General features: G+C 34.2%; 1 protein-coding gene across 3 annotated transcripts in view; it reads left to right on the plus strand.

The window, feature by feature from the left end:
- LOC103580116 (Krueppel-like factor 3) overlaps window positions 1-20,362 on the plus strand; it is a 193,540-nt gene that overhangs the window by 162,004 nt on the left and 11,174 nt on the right. For all 3 annotated transcript variants that reach the window (XM_008561759.3, XM_008561761.3, XM_008561760.3), the window contains 2 exons: window positions 14,415-14,673; window positions 18,232-18,452. In XM_008561759.3, coding sequence (XP_008559981.1) covers window positions 14,415-14,673; window positions 18,232-18,452 — 480 coding nt within the window. The remainder of the gene's footprint in view (window positions 1-14,414; window positions 14,674-18,231; window positions 18,453-20,362) is intronic.

The following is a 20,362-nucleotide window of genomic DNA, read 5'->3' on the forward strand; positions in this document are numbered from 1 at the left end:
CTAAATGCGTGTCTGCATACATATATTTATATACAAAGAAGAGCCACAAGTTCATATCATACAGGTTCATACATTCAGAAAGCAAGCAACCAAGCAAGATGAAATTAATAGCCCGGTATTAATTCTCGCTGATTCCCTCAGCAAATGACTGGTTACTTGATTCCATCAATCTACCTGGCTAATAATAGGCGTATCTGGTATGCTATTCTGGCAACAGATGATCTTTCTTGACTCTGCACTGCCGTAACAGCTTCTTTTGGCTTCATCCCCATCTAGTCCCTGTCTAGCAATGAAGCATAAAAAATCAGTTTCTTAAAAACCCTTCAACTTACATCAGCAATTCTGAGCTATCGAAACACTAGAACGATTAGCTGATGATGATTACTCCTAATGTTTTTTATTGAACGCTAGCATTAAAGACACGCAGGTAAACAGAAAAGCTTGAGTACTAATGGAATTATTATTTTCAGTCAAATGCATTTAACTTTGCTGTTTCCGTGTATGCTGAACCCCACCACAAAGGCTGGATCTTCGCGGATCAGCAGCCTCAAACGTACAGTATAAAGTACACTATAAAGTACTGATGGTGTAGCATAGACGGATCAGTGTATTAAAGAACAAGGGCGCGCCAGAAAGGATGCATCGTCGCAATCAAGCCTCTATATGCAAAAGGTGTGCTCCTCTGGCATAAAACCCAAGAGAATAACCGACTCGAGATGTAAAAAGAGCAATAGTCTTTGAGAGTAGACACTGAGTCAACCATCACCACTACAGCATATCTACCACAGTCACTGTGCTCTGTACCGATGCAGAAAGGTGAATAAGCGACTCGCGAGGTCGCGGCCGTGCACATCCAACCTATAACGACGTCCTCAAAGAGATCCAGAGCCTCATTGCCGCGTAAATTGTTCCGTTCGTTTTATAGTTGCTCTTCTGTGTAGACATAGTCGCTTTCATGTGCATACAGACACACTCAAGCTCATAAGAGCGACCCGCTTTCACAGCTACACACTACGATATCGCGTGCGCTCTACCACAAATCCTATATTTTTCACCCTATCCATCCGTACGGTCTATGCATACATACATACATTCATACATGTATATATGTATATATTCTATTATTTTATATATTGTATTAGTTTATTATTCTCTGTGCAGCGCACACGACAAATAAATGAGCAAATAGGACAGGGAGGAAATAAGAGAAAAAACGTAAACGAATAAAATAAAATAAGTAAGGATGAAGAGAGAAAGAGAGGGAAAGAGAAAGAGAAAATATTATCCAACAGGCACGTGCGGACTACGAGTTGAGCGTGATTCGTGTATCACGCGTCCTGGTGTATGTACATTTTATGTATGCAAGATCTTGTGCGATGATCTGAGTGTTATGTTATGTGCATCTGAAGAGACTAGTCCCCCACGTGCCAACAAACTTACCGAGAGAAATCTAACAGGAAAGATTTCACCGCGACACCGAAAATTCTTTCCCGGTGGTCCGAGGCTCAGGCGCGAATTTCCAGTTTTTAATTATTGATAAGCGTATCAATTGATAATAATTAATTAAAATTAATTAAATAAAATAAGTAGACTGAAAGTTGGTTTATTAAATAATTAAACACTCGGAAGCAAGTAGGACATAAAACGAACGCAAGTACAGATTGGATTGAAGCGGCCTTTAATCACGAGACTCCCCCGCCCATTGATGCGGACGCGTGTTTGATTTTAATTAACATTAATTAGCATAATAGGTGAGGTCGGGCCGGTTATTGATGCAGCCGGCTCACCGGCTCAACAGCTCAACGTCGGTTACGTCATGTAGGAGGTGCATTGCCGAGTGATCTTTCTTCTGAGGTAGTAACCGTTGGCAACGTGTGTTCGATATAAGCGATCCCGTGCAGTTGCGCCTTCTTTCGCTTATAGGTCTATCAGTTTATTTTATACAGACAGATAACTTATTTTATTTTATTTAACTTAACGTTATATTACACGAGTCTACTCGCGCACGAGCTAACGAAACCCTTTTATTCTTTCGCTAAAACTCATACTCGTGTACGTGGCTTTCTAATTCCAAATAAGTTATACCACACGTTCGAACGATATCCTTCGTCACGCGAGTAATGTATCATGTCTTATTTTTTAACTTAATCCTGGAACATTTTTCTTTTAACCCTCGTCTCTACAGATCTCAGATATTAGCACACAGTCTTATCATTTAATCATTTAATAATTATCTTGTGATTGAATAAGACTGCTAATAAATGGGCCCTCACATTTAATTTTATTTTTAGCTCACTGGATAGGAGATTCAGCGAGAAAATTCCGAGAGTAAGAAAAAGATGAATCACTCACACGAATGGTAATATCAATCTCAAGTTAACATTCCTCAATGAGCCGGTACTAATCTCCATACTCGAGATACCCAGTCATGCGTAAGTAAGATAGACAAGATGATTAAGCGACTTGTCTTGGTTACCACGTTCACGGAAATCCTCGTTCCTGGTTTAGTTGCTTGGGTCCTACTGCGTTTAAGGTGACTCAGGTCAGCTTGGCTTTTACCTCTTCGCATAAAACCAATCTCCATCTATATGTACACATATATAGTACCACTATTCCTACTATCTACATTATTCACATGGTGAACACGGTCGTAAAGTTTACCTGAGTTCTTAAAAATTATTTTAAATGCTGTACTAAACACGCGCATGTGCTACCCTGTCACCATGACGAATCTCCAGTCATTCTTATTTGCATCAGAAATGCGTATTTACAGAGTTTGATTCGAAAAACTTGCAATTGTTTCGCAAACTTTGTGAACGTTCTCGGTTTGAATAAGAAGTTTTGCTAAACACCAGCTTGGGCCTGGTATTTTTTTTTTTTTTTTTTTTTTTTTTTTAATTCAGGATGACGGAGCACGACAGGGTGTCTAAAAAAGAACAAGACTTAGTTTTTATTAAAAAATTTACACAGAAGTTTTAAAAATTAATAGGAAGGAACTTTGTCCGATGCACAAAAACCACAAGAATTAATTACTCACAGAGATCCAGCCGTGCCCTGGTCTCCCTATTTATTGAATATTAAACATCAGAATGATAAAATTATAATCCGAGTGCAAGATGTTGTAAAATTGACCGTCAAGAAACTCGTAAACTTTATCAGGCTTTGACGTTGCGATGATAAAGTGTCGTATCTTGACACTGGCAGGTTGTGTTAGTGTAGTAGTGAGGTATAGAAGATGCAAAAAGTCAAGGCGCGGCTTATAAATCCATCGGCGCCCGCGACTAACAAAGGCGGTTGTGGCAGTTGTGGTCGAGCATTACACCAGGATTATTTAGAGTCGACCCGCGCGTCTTCAAGGACTCAAGAGCGTTTTACCCGTCGCCACTCACCGGCTTACCTGGCTCTTATTATATCTTAGCTCTAAGAAGAGTCTTATGTTACGTTACATTATATTACATTAGCAAGTGACTCCCGAGAAAACAAACGGGTACATCTCTCTCCCTCGGTTTCTCCTCTATCCAGCAGCCCACATTACGAGCTGTAAGATGTCACTGTAATATAAACCGCGCCTCAAACATTTTAAACATCTGCTTCTACAACATCATCTTGCGCCATTAACTTTTAAATTAAAAATAATAAATAACACTACAGTGCGCAGGTTCTAAATACATAAATAACATGTTTTATATCATCACGTTTTTAAATTATTTTCATAAATACCGAGCACATAAACAAATTTCATGACCCAGAGCCTGTTATTTAGCTGGACTTAAATTTAAAGAGCTGATATAATATAATATAATATAATATAAAAATTAGCCGAGTCATCGATCGTGACTCGGGTTGTCGGAACAATTTAACAACCAATGGACATTAGTTATTGACTACATAACTCTTGATACAGACTGATGATACAGTCAAGTCGATTTTAAAAGAAGTAGGTGAGGTACCTCGTTTGGGCATATAAATGATGTGATATTAAATTACAGTATGATCGATTGAAATTTACACTGGGGTGTACCATCATTATTTTTAAGCCTTTATAAATGTATCTCCATCTACACATCTATATATTTAAATGTATGTAATATATAATGTATTGGTGGAGGTAGTGGTGTAGTTTATTGTGTGGCGGCTTCTGTGAATCGCGACGCGTCGCGTTGAAAGTTAATAAGCGATCGAAAATTTTATCCCGAAAATCGATCTCTATGTACTTGTACTGTACACCTTCTCCAATCCGAGTGTAATGAGAGTAAATCGCTGAGCATTATGGGCGGAGCTCGGTCAGTGTAAAAATAATTGTATTGATTTACGATTTAACTCACAAGCGCCCAATTACTTTGCATTATTTTCATTATTTTTATCATCGTCATTATCATTATTTATTGGTAATATTATTATTGTTGTTATTTCATTATTGATAAATGTGTAATTAACACGATAAAATAAAATCCAGAGACCTTCAAGTGATCAGTTGACTCTTCTTTTCTATGTATTCATTTTTTTTATATCGACATATGCTGTCTCATATTTCACCTCTTGTTTTATATCTGATAGAATCTCTGGGACCCTTGAAACGTGGGAAGTACGTTGAGACGAGGTCAGCATCAGCTAGCTCTGATATTACCTTTTACAGAAACTAATACTAAGCTCATTCCATCGTTAATAACTAACGTAGCCTTGGTTAATTTATAGACAAGAGACTATCATCATATTATTTGTATACACTGAGAAAAAAATCTTTTAAAATTGTTGTAAATTATTACCACGAGAAATTATGAGATTCAAAATTTTCAATCTGATATATTTTAGGGACAAAAATTTGAAAATTTCATTTAAAATAATTCATAATCGAAGAAACCCGAGTTTGCCCGGAGAGAAAAATACCTTATTTAAGAATACTCATATGTTCATTTAATTGTCTAATGTATCATTGAAACAATGTACTTGGTTTAGGATAAGTATTCGTTTATTAAATTTAAAAATAAGACAAAAACCTTCATAAACATATGTAGTTTCATTGATTTAAGTAACTATTTTGCAAGCTTGAGGATTTGTACATCTTCATCCAGCAAATAAATATAAAATATCATTGCAGCTAGCAAAATATATATCATTAAGTAACAATATATATAAATTATAGTAAACACAAATAAAAAGTAAGATTTAAAATCTCTTAATCTCGGCGAGCGGTCTATTGAAAGCATAAATGAGAGAAAGAACAATTGCAGTCCTCGAGGCGAATCTGTCTGTGGAAACACGCAAGAGTCTCAACACCACAATGATGTGTGTTGGCGAGGAGCCGGCTGGCTAGGCGTCAACGCGACGACGCCTGGAGCACCCTCAACGTTAAATAATTACCGGTTTTGCTATTTATCCGTTACCGCAATCGAAGATAATTAATTAATCGATTGACCGAGCAGTCGAAGGTGGACTGCGTGATAGCGTACCATATTTGGATTTTAACGACCGCTAACTTTTTCGCTTTAATTCAAAACTTGTCTCTACATCCATACATACTTGGAGGTAATTAAAATAGAAATATAATTAAGCGGAAATAAAATAAACATACTCAATTCTCAATACTCAATAATCAACAAGTTCCTCTGGTTACTAACTAGTACAACTCTAATACACTTTCCAATCGCCTGATCACATCAAAATTTTTCCACTTGTGCTCACTCATCCATCATCCAATTACTTGCTCTCTTGCAAACAACCCAACCCGACTATAAATTATTTACTGCCATATTCCCAAATTTAAAATCTTCAAATTCATCTTACTCCCGTTCTTTATACATTTCAAATTAATCATCAAACTAATTGTGACGTCTAATACTCAGTCTTGCAAACTCGTTACAAAAATAATCCATCAACAAATTGGCATCTCATTCCTTTTTATAAAAAAAAAAAAAAAAAAAAAAAAAAAGAAAAAAACAAGTCCTCACTTATCAACGTGTCACAATATTGAAGCCAAAATCTATAATCAGTTCACAAGCCACTAATTACGCGCTCAATTAATCATAAAAATAATTATTAATAATCAATAACAGAAAGTTGACAGTGTCTGATAAAAAATATTTAATGGACTAAACATGTCCATCCACATCCGGATTCCGAATTTAAAAACCCAAATGATGCCCTCCATGTCAAGTGAAGTAATCAGATTTTTCTTCGAGAAAGTTACTTTTATTAATTACCATAATAAATATCAAATTTATTTAACCGAATACGAAATTCGTATCAACTTTTTTATGCAACAGCCCACTGTCCAGCTACCGGATCCAATGCAGCTGGTTGTTGGGACATTTTAACATTTTATCAACAGAGGTGCGTTATTACAACAATTCTAAGACTGTAATTGTATATAAATATATATAAAAGTAAAAGACTAAGACTAAGACTAAGACTAAGAATTGGACCAAGCAATGATACAGAAACATATCGAAACCAACCCACGGAGTTTATTCTGTCTTTGGAGATAATGGGCAAGCATTCGCGGCCATTGCGGGACCGCGGCAGCTCGTTATACCAGCAACGATCGCTCACAGATGCGTAACCGCTGTTTTGGCGTTATTGCCACTGCAATCAAGATGGAACTTTGTTTCCTTTCCCTTTGTCGAGTGCGTAAGTGCCTCGCCGCAGTTATTGCACGATATATGTTGCTGTTCTCTCTAAATTTTTATTTATAAATCCCTCTGTACTACACTCTATACCTAATCGTGAGGCCGTTCTTACTCTTACTGTTGACTTAACGTACAGTATATATAACAGAAGCGAGGACATCAATTTGCTCGATAACTATACCTGGAGAGCAAACGTTATTTTAAATGCAAACTCACTAACATCAAGGACAGACTCTGTATTCTGACCAATTGCTTGGCTATTTTCCTAACTACTTTTTCCTTTACAGTAACCCAATAACTATAAATCTATATTTACAATACATATTTTTACCACTTAACAATTATTTATTTTCCCAATAATACCAACAAAGTGCCCGACTATTTATTTTAAAATCGTCAAACTAAAAACCGGCCTCGTGATCTTTCGCGTCTGCCTCCTTGCATAGTAAATTAATTATTGTTATTATTATTATTGCATTGTATTACCGTTCATGTATGTACGACAAAGTACCAAAGACTTTCTCGTATCTCGTCACGCATTTCGTCGTCATGCGTTTATTAATGCACTCATACCAGACAGCAGTCGAGGGCCCGCGAATTGCCGTTAGAGTTTTACGAGGTTACTGTAACCTAGAGAGAGCTGACAAAAGAGCGGAATGAAAAATTTAAATATATTATACACTAAAGAGTAGTAAAAAAATAAAAAAATAAAAAATTCATACATCCTCGTAACGGGTTGATGAATTATAAACCCCGATAAGGTCGTAAGCGTTAATTTATTATTCCCATAATCGCCACTTCTCTCCTTATAATACTTAGATCTTCGTGCAGACTTTCATCACAAAAAATTCAATATCACATTTATGTTTTTATATTCTCATTACAGCAACAATAAATTATTAATAAAATACGTTGTGTTTAAATACTTGGGACAATAACATTTATTTAAATAATTAATTTAATAAAAAAAATAATATGTCTCTTTGGATTTAATCGGACAAGCCAAGACATTTTATCGAAACTCCATTCATCTTCTCATATATTTTTAATACTCTGTACCTCGCTGCTAAAGAGTTTATGTGTGTATATATATATATGAGAATCCTTGGCACAATCTCGACATTTTAAATAACTACAACGAAAAATACTCAGTCTTATATACACGCATTTATATATATTTATTTATATTTTATATGTGCGTATAAACATATATGTGTGGTCGGGTACATAAGAGTAACTCATAGTTTCTTACAGGTGAATGTTTTAATGTGTAGACGTAAGCCAAGTCTACATCACACATGCCACTATTTATGTATATTTATAAAAAGGATATAAAAGTGTGTAGTGAATAGTCAGAGATAGGGTGATACTATTCACCTCTCGTCCGAGGCTAAGCCGCGACCTACAGCCACCTCGGCTCATCTATCACCTTTCGATAGATTTATCGTGTATCGGCACATTGCGATCCTTCGAATCCATCGTCTTCTTTCCTCTTTCCCCTTTCTTACCCCTCCTCTGTCGGGTACAAGCCATTTATTTCAACCCTCGATTCATTGAAATCAATCCAATCACAACAAACTTTCAATTATTAATCCATTATTCATCTACAATTTATACTACGCGTCATTTAAATGTTTCAATCCTACAATAAATCAGCTATTATTACTTTTTTTTACTAACAATTTTTCGTGTTCATTTTTTTTGTTGCTTTTAAAAATTTAGTAAATAAATTAAAAAATGATTAATGCTAACAATTTTACTTATGAAATAGAGATTTTAAAAATTTATGGTAATAATTATTGAATTAAATGGAGAAGAGACAAGTAATAAGAGAATAAAAAATATGTTGGAGGTGTAGGATAAAAAAAGGCTATTGATATTGAGTAATTGACGTTGAGTCGATAACCAGGATTCAGCACACTCGCGTTATTTTGCATTCCAGAACCTCTCCTCCGGCAATTCTTGGAGTAATACACCCACGCAGCACTCTGGCACTCATCGCCTGTCTTTTCGCTCCCTCTTGTATTGCTCGTGTTGTTTTGCTTATATATATATATATATATATATATATACATGTATAAATATATTTAAGAGTTGAGCGTATAAAGTAAGATTCGCTGTGGAAATTCAAACAGCGACGCCCAAAGAATAAAATATCTGTGTGCGTGTAAGTGTATAAAATATCAGATATGTATAATAAAAGAGTGAGGGCGGCCTGTAATATATAATTACAGAGCCAAAAACGCATTCGGCAATCCTGCTCCTGCTTTACGATCTGGTCCTTCCGGACTCTGGACCGATAACCCTCTGGGTTTAAGCGTCAGAAAAATAACAAAATAAAATACATAATAAATATACTTTTAAATTTAAATTCTCTTAATACTCGTGATTCGACACAATTAAAATTATCGGGCTTTTAATTTCCCAGTTTATTAAATAATTATCACTATAAATTTATTTATTAATTCTTAAAATAAATTCCTCCTCGCACGCAATACAAAACTGATAAATTGATAACTGCTTTTTAAATTCATTTTCGAAAAAATTTATTGTCTAATTAATTCAAATTTTATGATGCTGTAAATTTTTATATATATTCTTTGAATCAGCGGGAAGACTCAGAAGCTGCTGTATTAATTTTATTATTTATTTATTTATTTGTAAATAAGTAAATAAAATTATTGAGAGGCTATCGGGTTCGTGGTAAGTTTGTGAGTGAATATCGTAAATAATATGATTATAAATATATATAAAATGTTTTATATGGTGGAGGCACAAGTGTACAAGTAACAGCCAACAAGTACCTTATATTGCTCATCTTGCTTTCGGGAAATACGACTGACTGTAAGGGCTTCGCTCTCATGCGATAATCGATAACTCATCGTCGGTTCTCACGCTCGGTTGAAAACCGCCAGCACACAACTTATCGCTCAATCATTGCCCGGAAAAAATAATAATAATTCAAAATTTATCGAACTTAGCCGCTTTATTAAGTTCAATAAAAATTTTTGTTAATTTTAATGGGAGTAATATATATATATAAATATATATGAGCTCTTGAAACAAAAGTTAAAAAGATAAAACAAACGTCAGATATAGCGTAGGATTGTTTTAAACTCTTGGTAGATTGTGTATACTCCCGTTGGAGTAAAGAAGATTTACGGGAGTGGCTTTGGCTGAGCTTCCTGGTGTACTTGGATTTAAGAATTCTCTAGCATCGGCAGCCTCAACAGCACGTGCAGTAAAAGACACACCAACGCGCGTGTTTATTCTCAAATCGATTTTATAAGCTGGTATGGTTGGATCTGTACCAACATATATGAGCTTCTTTAAAGAAAGAAGGAAAGAAGGAAAGAAAGAATGAATATTACCCTCTCTACTCTAGTGCACTACTGGTACAACTGGTCCTTTTCTAAAGTTATGACATTATATCGCACTTAGCGAAGATGCTATCGGCAATACTGAAACACGACGAGCTGACCGTCGGCCATTAGTATCGATGTTCTCACGCCTTTGTAGCGCATACAACACCACAACAAGAGATGCGGGTTACATATTGTTGCGGTATCGCTCTCTGGGTTTTATCTTATCCACAAATCGATGACTGTAAATAATGATTGATCGGAAAAATGAAACCCTGGTTGTGTTTTCACGATTCTACTGGCATACTCACATACCTCCTTGAATATATGTATACATATATTTCTGGTGTTGTAAGGAAGTTGCTACTTGTATAAATACCGCGCGGGTTTAGCTCTCGTTTGTATGTATTATATCGAGGATTCGCGATATCGTCTCGAGAAGATACTGAGCCCACCATCGAGTACTAATAGCCCTGTTACCTTATCTTATAACACGAATAATATTTTTAAATTTTTCCTATAACGATTTCAGATTTTTACAATATTCGAGCCAATGAATTCATTTTTATTTTGCCATATTTATTTTATTTAGCATTCAAAAATTATTTTCATTTATTTTTAATATTACGCTATTGCGCATCTCAAGCTCTTTTACGTTCTATTAATTTTTAATTTTTGCGGCAAGATCATTTTTGAAATCAATATCCAAATCCTTTGTGTTTAATTGTAAGCAATAAAAAACTTAAAACCGGTAATTCATGTAAAATTTAGCTGCCATTACAAATTATTTGCAAATAGTCACGGATCTAGTAAAAAAAATTGACTGTGTAGGAGTAAACTATCGAGACAGCGATGGTTGTACTGCAATTCATAAGTCGATAAAAAAATAAAAATTTGGAGAACATTGTTACTGTACACTGTGAAAAATTCCCGTTAAATTTTACTATGGGTGCATTGTAACCCCGGACCATAAGAAAACTGATACAAAATTTACAAGTGTCCCATAGTAAACGTATGCGCATAGGTCCCAATTGTGTCGTCTGCGCATACCGTTTACTATGGGTTACTTGTAAATTTTGTACCAGTTTTTTTATGGTCCGGTGTTACAATACGCCCATAGTAAAATTTGTTGGAAATTTTTCACAGTATACTGATGAAATACAAATTTATAAGAGCAAAGAGTCAATTTTAAATGAACCGATGGAAATCCCTAAATGTCATTGAAAAACATGACTGCTACAGAAGATGCGTTCAAATACTGCAATGTCTATTGCCGGGGCTTATTTTCAATCCATCATCTCGGCCTATTAATTCTATCGATAATATCAATCACTTATTGTTGGAATTCCGTAATTGTTGAACATCAAAATCAACTCGTTGTATCCTTTAGACAACTGACTAATGAATCCGGTTAAAATCATATTCTCATTTGTAAAGACGTCATATCGATTTTCCTGTTGAGGAAAATGAGATAACTATAAATATATTTCACTCATGAATTTATAAAACCATCATTAAGTCATCAGTATTGTTCAATAGTTTTTTTATAAAACTAAAGAATCTATAGAGTAGAGACAATTTATGTTAGCCTATCTTTGAATTTAAATATACGACTAAATTTAAAAACAGTAAATTCCTTTTTATTGAACAGTCACGGCGAAAATACTGAAAGACGATTTGAAAAATGCAAGTCTATTGAAGTTAAATTTATCAGCTGTCTGTTAAAATTTAAAAATAAATCCAATTACCCAACTATTTTTTTTTTTGAATGCCTAAAAAACCAACATAAACTATTACTACTGTCGCAATAGTATAAACTTATTAAAGCGTATAAATTAGTAGCACAATCGTGACAGATTGGCACGCGTCACTTTCACCCGTCTCTGCAATTAACACTCAGCAGTAATCACTAAGAACCAAGTAAGCGAAAAAGACGTCTGTTGATGTTGATTAGCACAATACACATTCAAACAAATAAACAAACGAAACAATTACCTCAGTTTAATTCGCGGTGTTTGCTTTTGACAAAGTCTGCATACATTTACTTTCATAAAGGCATTGCATGCCTTCAGCACAACGGATTTCAAACATTTTGAGTTGCAAAAAAATACTGTTTTTAGTGACTTATGACGTCGATTTCATTCAGAGTTTATGGGTTTGAAATTACTATAACTATTGAAAAATACAATTTTTTAAATTAATTTTTGTTTAATTCCTTCATATAATTGGTGTGTAAAATCGCAGTTCAAGATCTATTAATAGTTTGATTATAATTACCATGAGAGTCACGCGACCGTTAAAATTTTCAGTGAGCGAATTGCTCGCATCACTAAAAATAATATGAAGATTTTCAATGACAAATTTTTGTCTGCAATACACTTTTGGATTTTCCAAATATTTTGTATATATTGAAAATCCAAGATTTTTGTGATACTCCGGGTGAAAATATTTGGCCGAAAATACAACGAAAAGGCTCAATTTGGCCTAAATTAGGCTGAAACTGTAGAATTTTATTGAAAGAGACCGAAAGTTGGTCAAAATCACGTCGAAAAATTTGTATTTTTATTAAATAAGCCGAAAATTATCCGATATTTGGCCGACAATTGAATCAGCCTTCAGCCATAGTTTTTTAAAAATAAAATTATGGCACTTAGAAAAATTAATGTAACTCAAAATAGAACTTAGAAAATTTTCAACTTGTGGGACTTTCTCAGTAATGATAAATAATGATAAAAATAATGCTAGTAATTGATAGTTATAGTGATAGCAGCATTACGCTGTCTAATAATTTAGTAATTTAGCTATGATGTAGTTAGCCGATGCATGTAGGTATACAGCGATGAATTGGATGTACGTGTCTATATTGCTGGAATGGATGCAGGCAATTGTTAAACGCATTAAATCAAACACGTTGCCCACGCAGCATAAGCTAGTTTGAATGTATTGCTAAACGTACACTTTAACCCCACTGGGCAGCTATCTCATCCGCTCGACAGCGAGGCATTAGCGTCTGCCGATTATCCCTCAATTTGGCTCATCTCAAAAAATGTTCGCTACACACTTGGGCCATAAATCGACGGATTAACCTCCGAGTTAAACATTATCAATTACCTACTCTCTCTCTCGTTCTATCTCCAGTATGGATATTACATCTACGGTTCACTTGTCGGTAAGCTCAATAAAATGAACAAGAGTAGCGAGACGGGATGAAACCAACAAACATGGAATATATGCATCAACTCACTAACTTTAAGTTAAGCTGGGTTGTTGCTGTGGCTATTACTGGTAAATGCTCGCGGGGTTAGCCGCAGCATTAAGAATAGTATAATACATATACGAGGAGTAGAGGGTCACGGATCCCAATGGGTCTGCTGAGCGACCTGTCAGTTGGTATCTTCATGATCACTCGACGTCATTACATGTCGAAGATCACAGACCTTAGCCTTCCGCTGACCAAGTCCCGGTCCTGGTTCCAGTCCCGAGAAAAGTTAACAAGCATAAAATATAAATGTATGGGGAACAAGTGCAAGAGAGAGAAAAAAAAGCCAGGGATAGTTTTTAATAAAAAAAAAAAACCAATAACAACAGAGTTCAGTGTGTAGTCAGTTAATTAAGCGGTTGATGGCTGATGGCCGGGTCTCGTGGGCTCTCGAGTACAAGGAAATTGCTTTAATATCGTTATCTCTTCATGTGTCTCTTACTCGTTAAAAGAAAGTATGGACTCGGCACTCGGTACGAAAGCTATTATTTGTTTACAACTAAAATGTCAAATAAATTCAAAACTTTATTAACATACATGCGTCTACAAAAGTTAATCTTTTATGTCAATTATCCTTTTTTCTCCAACTACAATAATTAATCTTAGCGGTTGTATATATTTATGGGCATTCATACATTTCACATTGAGACGTGTGTCAATAAATAGTAACTGTTGACCTCGGAGCCAAAATCATGACCCAGTTAGTAGTATAAAGAAAAAAAAGTAAGGCGTAGTCCTTGATTTGATGGATTAGAGACAAGAATGTGTGATTACTGAGAACAGTGTTATTGCAAATCGAGAAATCTAGAGCATCCGGAAAACCTTTATCATATTGCACAGAATATTATTTACTTACATGAACATGTCATGTACTTAGGACGAGTAAACACGACAAGGACGTTAATGCGTGCGTATCATCGGCATTAATCGATCGATCTATCGTCCGACCGATCCATCTTGCAAACGTATCGAGAGTAAATCAGTATTCCGCGTTTTTTACCAGAAACTAAAACATGATACACAGCCTTGTCTACTTAACATTATGTATGATAAAACATTTATGTATTTACTGCACATGCATTGGGCGCCAGTTTCAGACAAAAATGCAGCCAATTTTTTTTTCTTTCATTAAATTATTTATTTATTGTTTTAATTAATTTGTTACAGTGTCGCCGGCATTACCACTAGTGGACATAGTGAGAGAACGCGAACAGGAACGAGACCGGAAGAGGGAACCGAGAGACGCGAGCAGAAATAAAGAACGTGAGCGAGAACACCGGGAACGAGATCGAGAGCACCGTGAGAGGCAACGGGACCGCGTCAGGGAGAGAGAAGTATCAGTCTGTGGTATCGAACCACCTGATCCTGTTTTCGTATCCTCCTCAGCGGCCCTCCTTGCTCTACAAAGGATAAAAGAGGCCTCACTGTAAGTACACAATCCTGTTTTATTTCATGTCGATTCGTCTTATTTATTTTCATCGACTCTTTCGGTTCCCAAAAATCCTTGCGGCTCTTCTGAGAGCTCGCACAGGGTGTGTTCATGTCTACCTGAGACTCTATAAAGAACTTTGTATACAAGATAACTAAAAAACTAAAAAAAAAAAACAATTAAATATTTATTTAGCATTTCACTCGTGAAAGTTTTAGCTTGTGAATATATTTTTTGTTTCGAGAAGAGAAATTTCGATTGACCTCTTTCGAGCAGGAAGCTGATAAATTAGCGCGAAATTATTGCATTAGACGGGATAATACGATAAAAGTTTGAATTACTATCTTATAAATAATAAATATAAATATTTATTTAAGTTATTTATAATTGCGATGGGTTTAATTTATTAATGCATCACTTATGATATTTTGATTATTTCGTAGCTCGTAAATAAATAGCCAAGATAGATAGATAGATATATAATATGATAACTTGTGCGGACAGTCGCCCGCATATTCATAGCACAGACACCCTCCCGCGGTGAATTCCCGTATATCCGTACTCTTACTCGAGTGCATACTTTACGAGAAAATCTAAGCCCGTGTACAGCCTATAGAGTCTACAGTTTATTAAATCACAATTTAAACTATTTTTATTTTATTTTTAAATATTTATATAAATTACAAACATTTTATTAATATATTGGTAAATATCTTTCTTATAATCGTCCGCAACTCCCAGCAGATAAACTTCAAAGTACCGCTAGAAAATATATTTATTTTTTATACATATACTATTTCCATTACTGTATATTTATAACAAATTATCCATAACACAAATTTTTAATAATAAAATCTTATTTCCAATTAGCAATTATTTTAATTTTCATTTTACTGCACAAAACATTAAATCAGAAATCGATATTAATTAAAAAGATACTTTTATACCGGCTATTAAAACGTCAACGGATAATAAAATTGTTGTGATTATTGTAAAAAAATCTGATATTGCTGCTGTTGTTGATGTTGTTGTTGTTGTTGTTGTACGTAAATTATGGGAAAATAATTCGTGTTTTCGAAGGACGACTTATACTCATAGATTGACCAACGTATGCCTTTGAACGTAACCAACATACGAGTTGTTATTAAGAGTTGCCAACTATATATATATATATATATATATATATATATATATATATTTATGTACAGAGTACTCAATACGCTAAGGGATTTCATCACGACGTGCGTCCAATCGAGTCGCACGCGGCCGTCCAGTAGGATCGACGTGTAGTATAACCCGATCGATTCCGCTGGGAGTCATTTCACGGTGGGAAACGGCTCTCGATCTCGATATACCATATTCCTGACTCTTACTCTTGGGTTCCTTATTCCTTCGTTTCATATATTCGCACGCATATACGGATGAGTAATATTCGTACCGTAAAGAAATTTAAACACATGAGTACATACGTTTAAACTTATCCATGAATTTAAGTAAATGGGTTTATATTAAATACTTTATATACTACACGAAAAAAAAGAACTGTTGCTGCAACAAGAAAGTTCTGTAGCAGTTACAGATCCCGCCTTTTTACAGCTACAAAATCAGTCCTGTTGCAGTCACAAGTCTGTTCCTGTTGTAATCACAGATATAGTAAATATACACTTTACTATATATATATTTTAGACTAGGCTAAAAAAAACATTTTTTTTTTACGATACTGTGAAAACATTCATGATGACAAAAAAAAATTATCGCGCAAATTTGAGCCCTTGATATTAATATTAAGAGGTGTATCATCGCAATTTTTGATTTTCTTTTAATAGGCGGATTTTTGTCTCATAACTCTCAAACTATCGAGATAAACAAAATTTAGTTGGGTATATTTTTGTACGAAATCGAATGATCTACAAAAAAGATCGGATTGAAATTTTCCGTCAGATGAACCATTTCCTTATAATCATGCCTTGAACATTGGTATAATTTTACAATTTGATTGTTCAAGTTTGAAATTTTATAATTAATTTAAAAATCAGTTTCCCAACTAAAGTCAACAAAAATTCTCAAAGACAATTAAATGCTCTACAAAAACTGTCTCTAAACAATTTTTGCTAAATTCACTCCTTCGAAAGTTATTCAAGGTTGAAGTCAAGTAAAAACGACACCAATACCTTGAATAATTAAGGGCTCAAACTCTTAAAATTGTTTTTTTTTTGGCCCAGTCTGATATATACATAATAAAAAAATATTTTTCATCTGAGTTAATTCTCATCTCCAGTAATTGACACTGTTATACTTATTACGAATTCAAAACTATTTCCGTGACTGCAACAGGAATATATGAATACAACAGAACATGGCCCTGTAGCAGCAACAGTTTTTTTTCTGTGTAATTTAAATTTCTACTTAGATCTAGTTTACAACGTTTTCATCTCTGATAACTTCTGATAAAATATTGTTTTGAATTAAATAATTAAGGATATTAAATAAAATATTAACTTCCGCGAAGCGAAGAAAACCTGTAAGTCCTTATATCAATTACCGAGATCACCCACAGTTGCTTCGCTTAACAGAGTCTATATACATATATTTTTTTAAAATTATTACTTGTTCTTATTTTTCTAGTCAGTAAAAAGTAAAAAGAGCCGGAGCGAGTAATATAAGGCAATGTTGAGAGGTGTTGAAGCAAGACGAGTTCGCGGGAGGTCTTAAAAACTGATAAAACGAAACTGACCACGTGCTATTTTAAATGAAACTCATCGTGGTTCAGGTCGGGCATTGGAAAATGGAATTATGCATAATGCAAAGAGAGGAGGGTATATAAATATGAATATGGATATGGGTATAAATATAATAGAGATGGACGAAGAACGGGATTGTTGTAATACCGAGATATATCCCGGTGTATATGCGGTCACGAACGCAATTTCTATATTCGATTACTTTGAATAGTTGGTGTACGGTGAGAATAACGATCGATAGATATGTATTATTAAGAGTTTATTGATGTATGTCCGAATAGACAATCGGTAGGCTGCCGTCGTGCCGAGAAAGGATATTACCGGCAAGTTTTTCCATCAGCCATCATATACTAACTTTAAAGAAATGAAGATGTTGCGAATTAATATGTCTATATCTTAAATAAATCCCCAAGGTTATCGTTATATGATGCCGTCAAATTTCTTGCTATCTCTTATTCCTTCACTTGCTCCCTTTTTCTATCGTCGCTCTTAATCTCTCTTGATCTCTTACGCACTCGTCATAATTCTCAATATTATCCAAGACATGAAAATATATAAAAAATTATTACATTAGCTACTCTCGAGGCTCATCGCCAAAACAGGCACGACCGCGGATAAAAAACCTTAACAGCCAGCTTTATGTTTCCATCATCGATCTTGATCATTCATTGTCATCCACTTCTTGTTGCTTTATAACCTTGTACTGTTGTACTCGGCATTTATGTGTGTAAGGTTATTATGACCATACATTATTGTAAGCTCATATATATCTATATATCTATATATAAATAATATTATTTATTTAATTTCTTAGTGTATTCCACAAGCGACCAGCGCTCACGCCTGGGATCGGCCTCAGCGGCCGAGGAAACAGCGGACACGGAGTCGGTGGACACGGCGGTAGTCTCAATAACGTCGACAGTGATTGCGGGGATGCCCTCAAGCGACGTAAAGTCCATCGATGCGACGTCGCGGGATGCGACAAAGTCTACACCAAGAGTTCCCACCTCAAGGCACACAAGCGAACGCACACCGGTAGGTTTAAATAATTAAATTCATAAATTTTTTTTATAACTTCTGTTAACATTTCTGTTGATGTTGATGCTGATGTTGATGGACGTCGACTTTATGTTCAACATTGAAGCTACTTTATCCTAAAAAGGAATTAATTACGCGGACAATAGGCTCACGCTCACGGATGATTTCACGGCCTCGTGGCCTCGGTTTCCTCCTGTCCATTAAATGTCTACATATATAATATAACATACATACATAATATATATCTAGAGGAAATATGCTTTTTGTAACGCGAGACGTCGCCACTGTTGCCATACTTTTATGTTAATACAGCTTTTAAACAATTATACTTTAATTACATTATATTATTATTCCAGCTCCCAGGTTGTTTAACTTGTTATCTTTATGATTATGTTAATAAGCCGGATTGTTGTTTAATAACTAAAAAAAACGTTTAGACAGTGTGGCGCTTGACGATCCTCATAAATAACCGCGAGCTTTTTGCGCCCCTTTGTGCGGGATTATATTAATACAATCTAAGTGTTATTATTTTTCCCGACCTCGAGGAAAAAAAAAGAAAAAAAAGTATATTGTAAGCGGGTGAGCTCTATAAGGGAGAGCAGGCGCGTGGAAAATAGTTTAGTCTTTAAGCGCCGTGGAGAGAACCGCGTAATTGGATTAATCGTACCGACACACTCGTTAATCAACCGGCGTGTCAGCGAGTGAAGATGTCAGAGGTGCGAATAAAACTATTTCTAGTAATTAAAATCCTTAGGAATATAATTTATTATTTTACTTCCTGTATTATAATGTCACTGCAGTGGGGAAATATTTTACTTATTTTATTCAATTGTACTGTTACATTTATAATGTTTTTATGCTTTTCCAACTAAAACACATTATTCAATTACACGAAAAAAAAATTTAATTATTTAATTAATTCCTGAATAATTAAATGAATCATTTAATTGAGTGAATAAAAGTAGCGCACACGGAAAAATCAGGCTAAAAATTTTATAATAAGAAAAAAATTACACTAATTAAAATATATCATTAGAGTTTAAATAAATATTGCCGATATTAATGCCGTAAAATAAAACTACACTATAAAAAATCGGGAGTGAGTTCGAAGTTACTACGAATTTTGTTTGAGTTCAAATTCACGCGAAGTCCCGGAGTTTTAAAAAAAAAAGTCATTTCGCATACGGAGTAAATACACGGAAAAAACAGAATATTAAAAATTAATAAATAATAGTAAAAAATGGAATCCGTTATCAATAATTAGTACTATTATGTGCTTAACGCAAAGTAGTTTACTAATTTTTGTAGATTCCTAAAAACTACTATCAATTATTTCAAAAAGTAAGTAAATATTATTACTTTTAGGTATAATGTGACTTATTAGTGAAAGTTAATTAATTTAAGGCATAATCTATGAAAAAGTAATGATTGGTAAAATTAAGAATTGATATCTTAGATACTGATTTTTCCAGCCGAAAATTACAAAAGTTACTAACTTTTATTTTATAAATTCTATCCCATTGATTAATAATTAATATAAAATGTTATTCATTCGCTATTATAAATTAATTTATTATATACATATATTGAGTAAGTGGTAAATAATAAAATGAAAAATTCGTATACTATATTTTTATATATTAATATGTACGTTTACTAATTTTTAAAATTTTTCTATGTTTATTTGAATAGTAATAACTGTAGATAACAATTTATCAATTCTTTTTCATATTAATTTTAATATACGAAATTACAAATTTTGCTCTTCCATATGTATCAAATTTTAATATAAATAATAGCCATTTTGTAATATATATAATGATCCTGGTTTGATATTAGTATCGAATTTACTAATTTTAAGTCGAAAATATACTACAAAAATTTTGAGCATCATTTTCTTTGAGTAA

This window comes from Microplitis demolitor, chromosome 1 (genome assembly GCF_026212275.2).
Source record: "Microplitis demolitor isolate Queensland-Clemson2020A chromosome 1, iyMicDemo2.1a, whole genome shotgun sequence".
NCBI classification, from domain to species: domain Eukaryota; kingdom Metazoa; phylum Arthropoda; class Insecta; order Hymenoptera; family Braconidae; genus Microplitis; species Microplitis demolitor.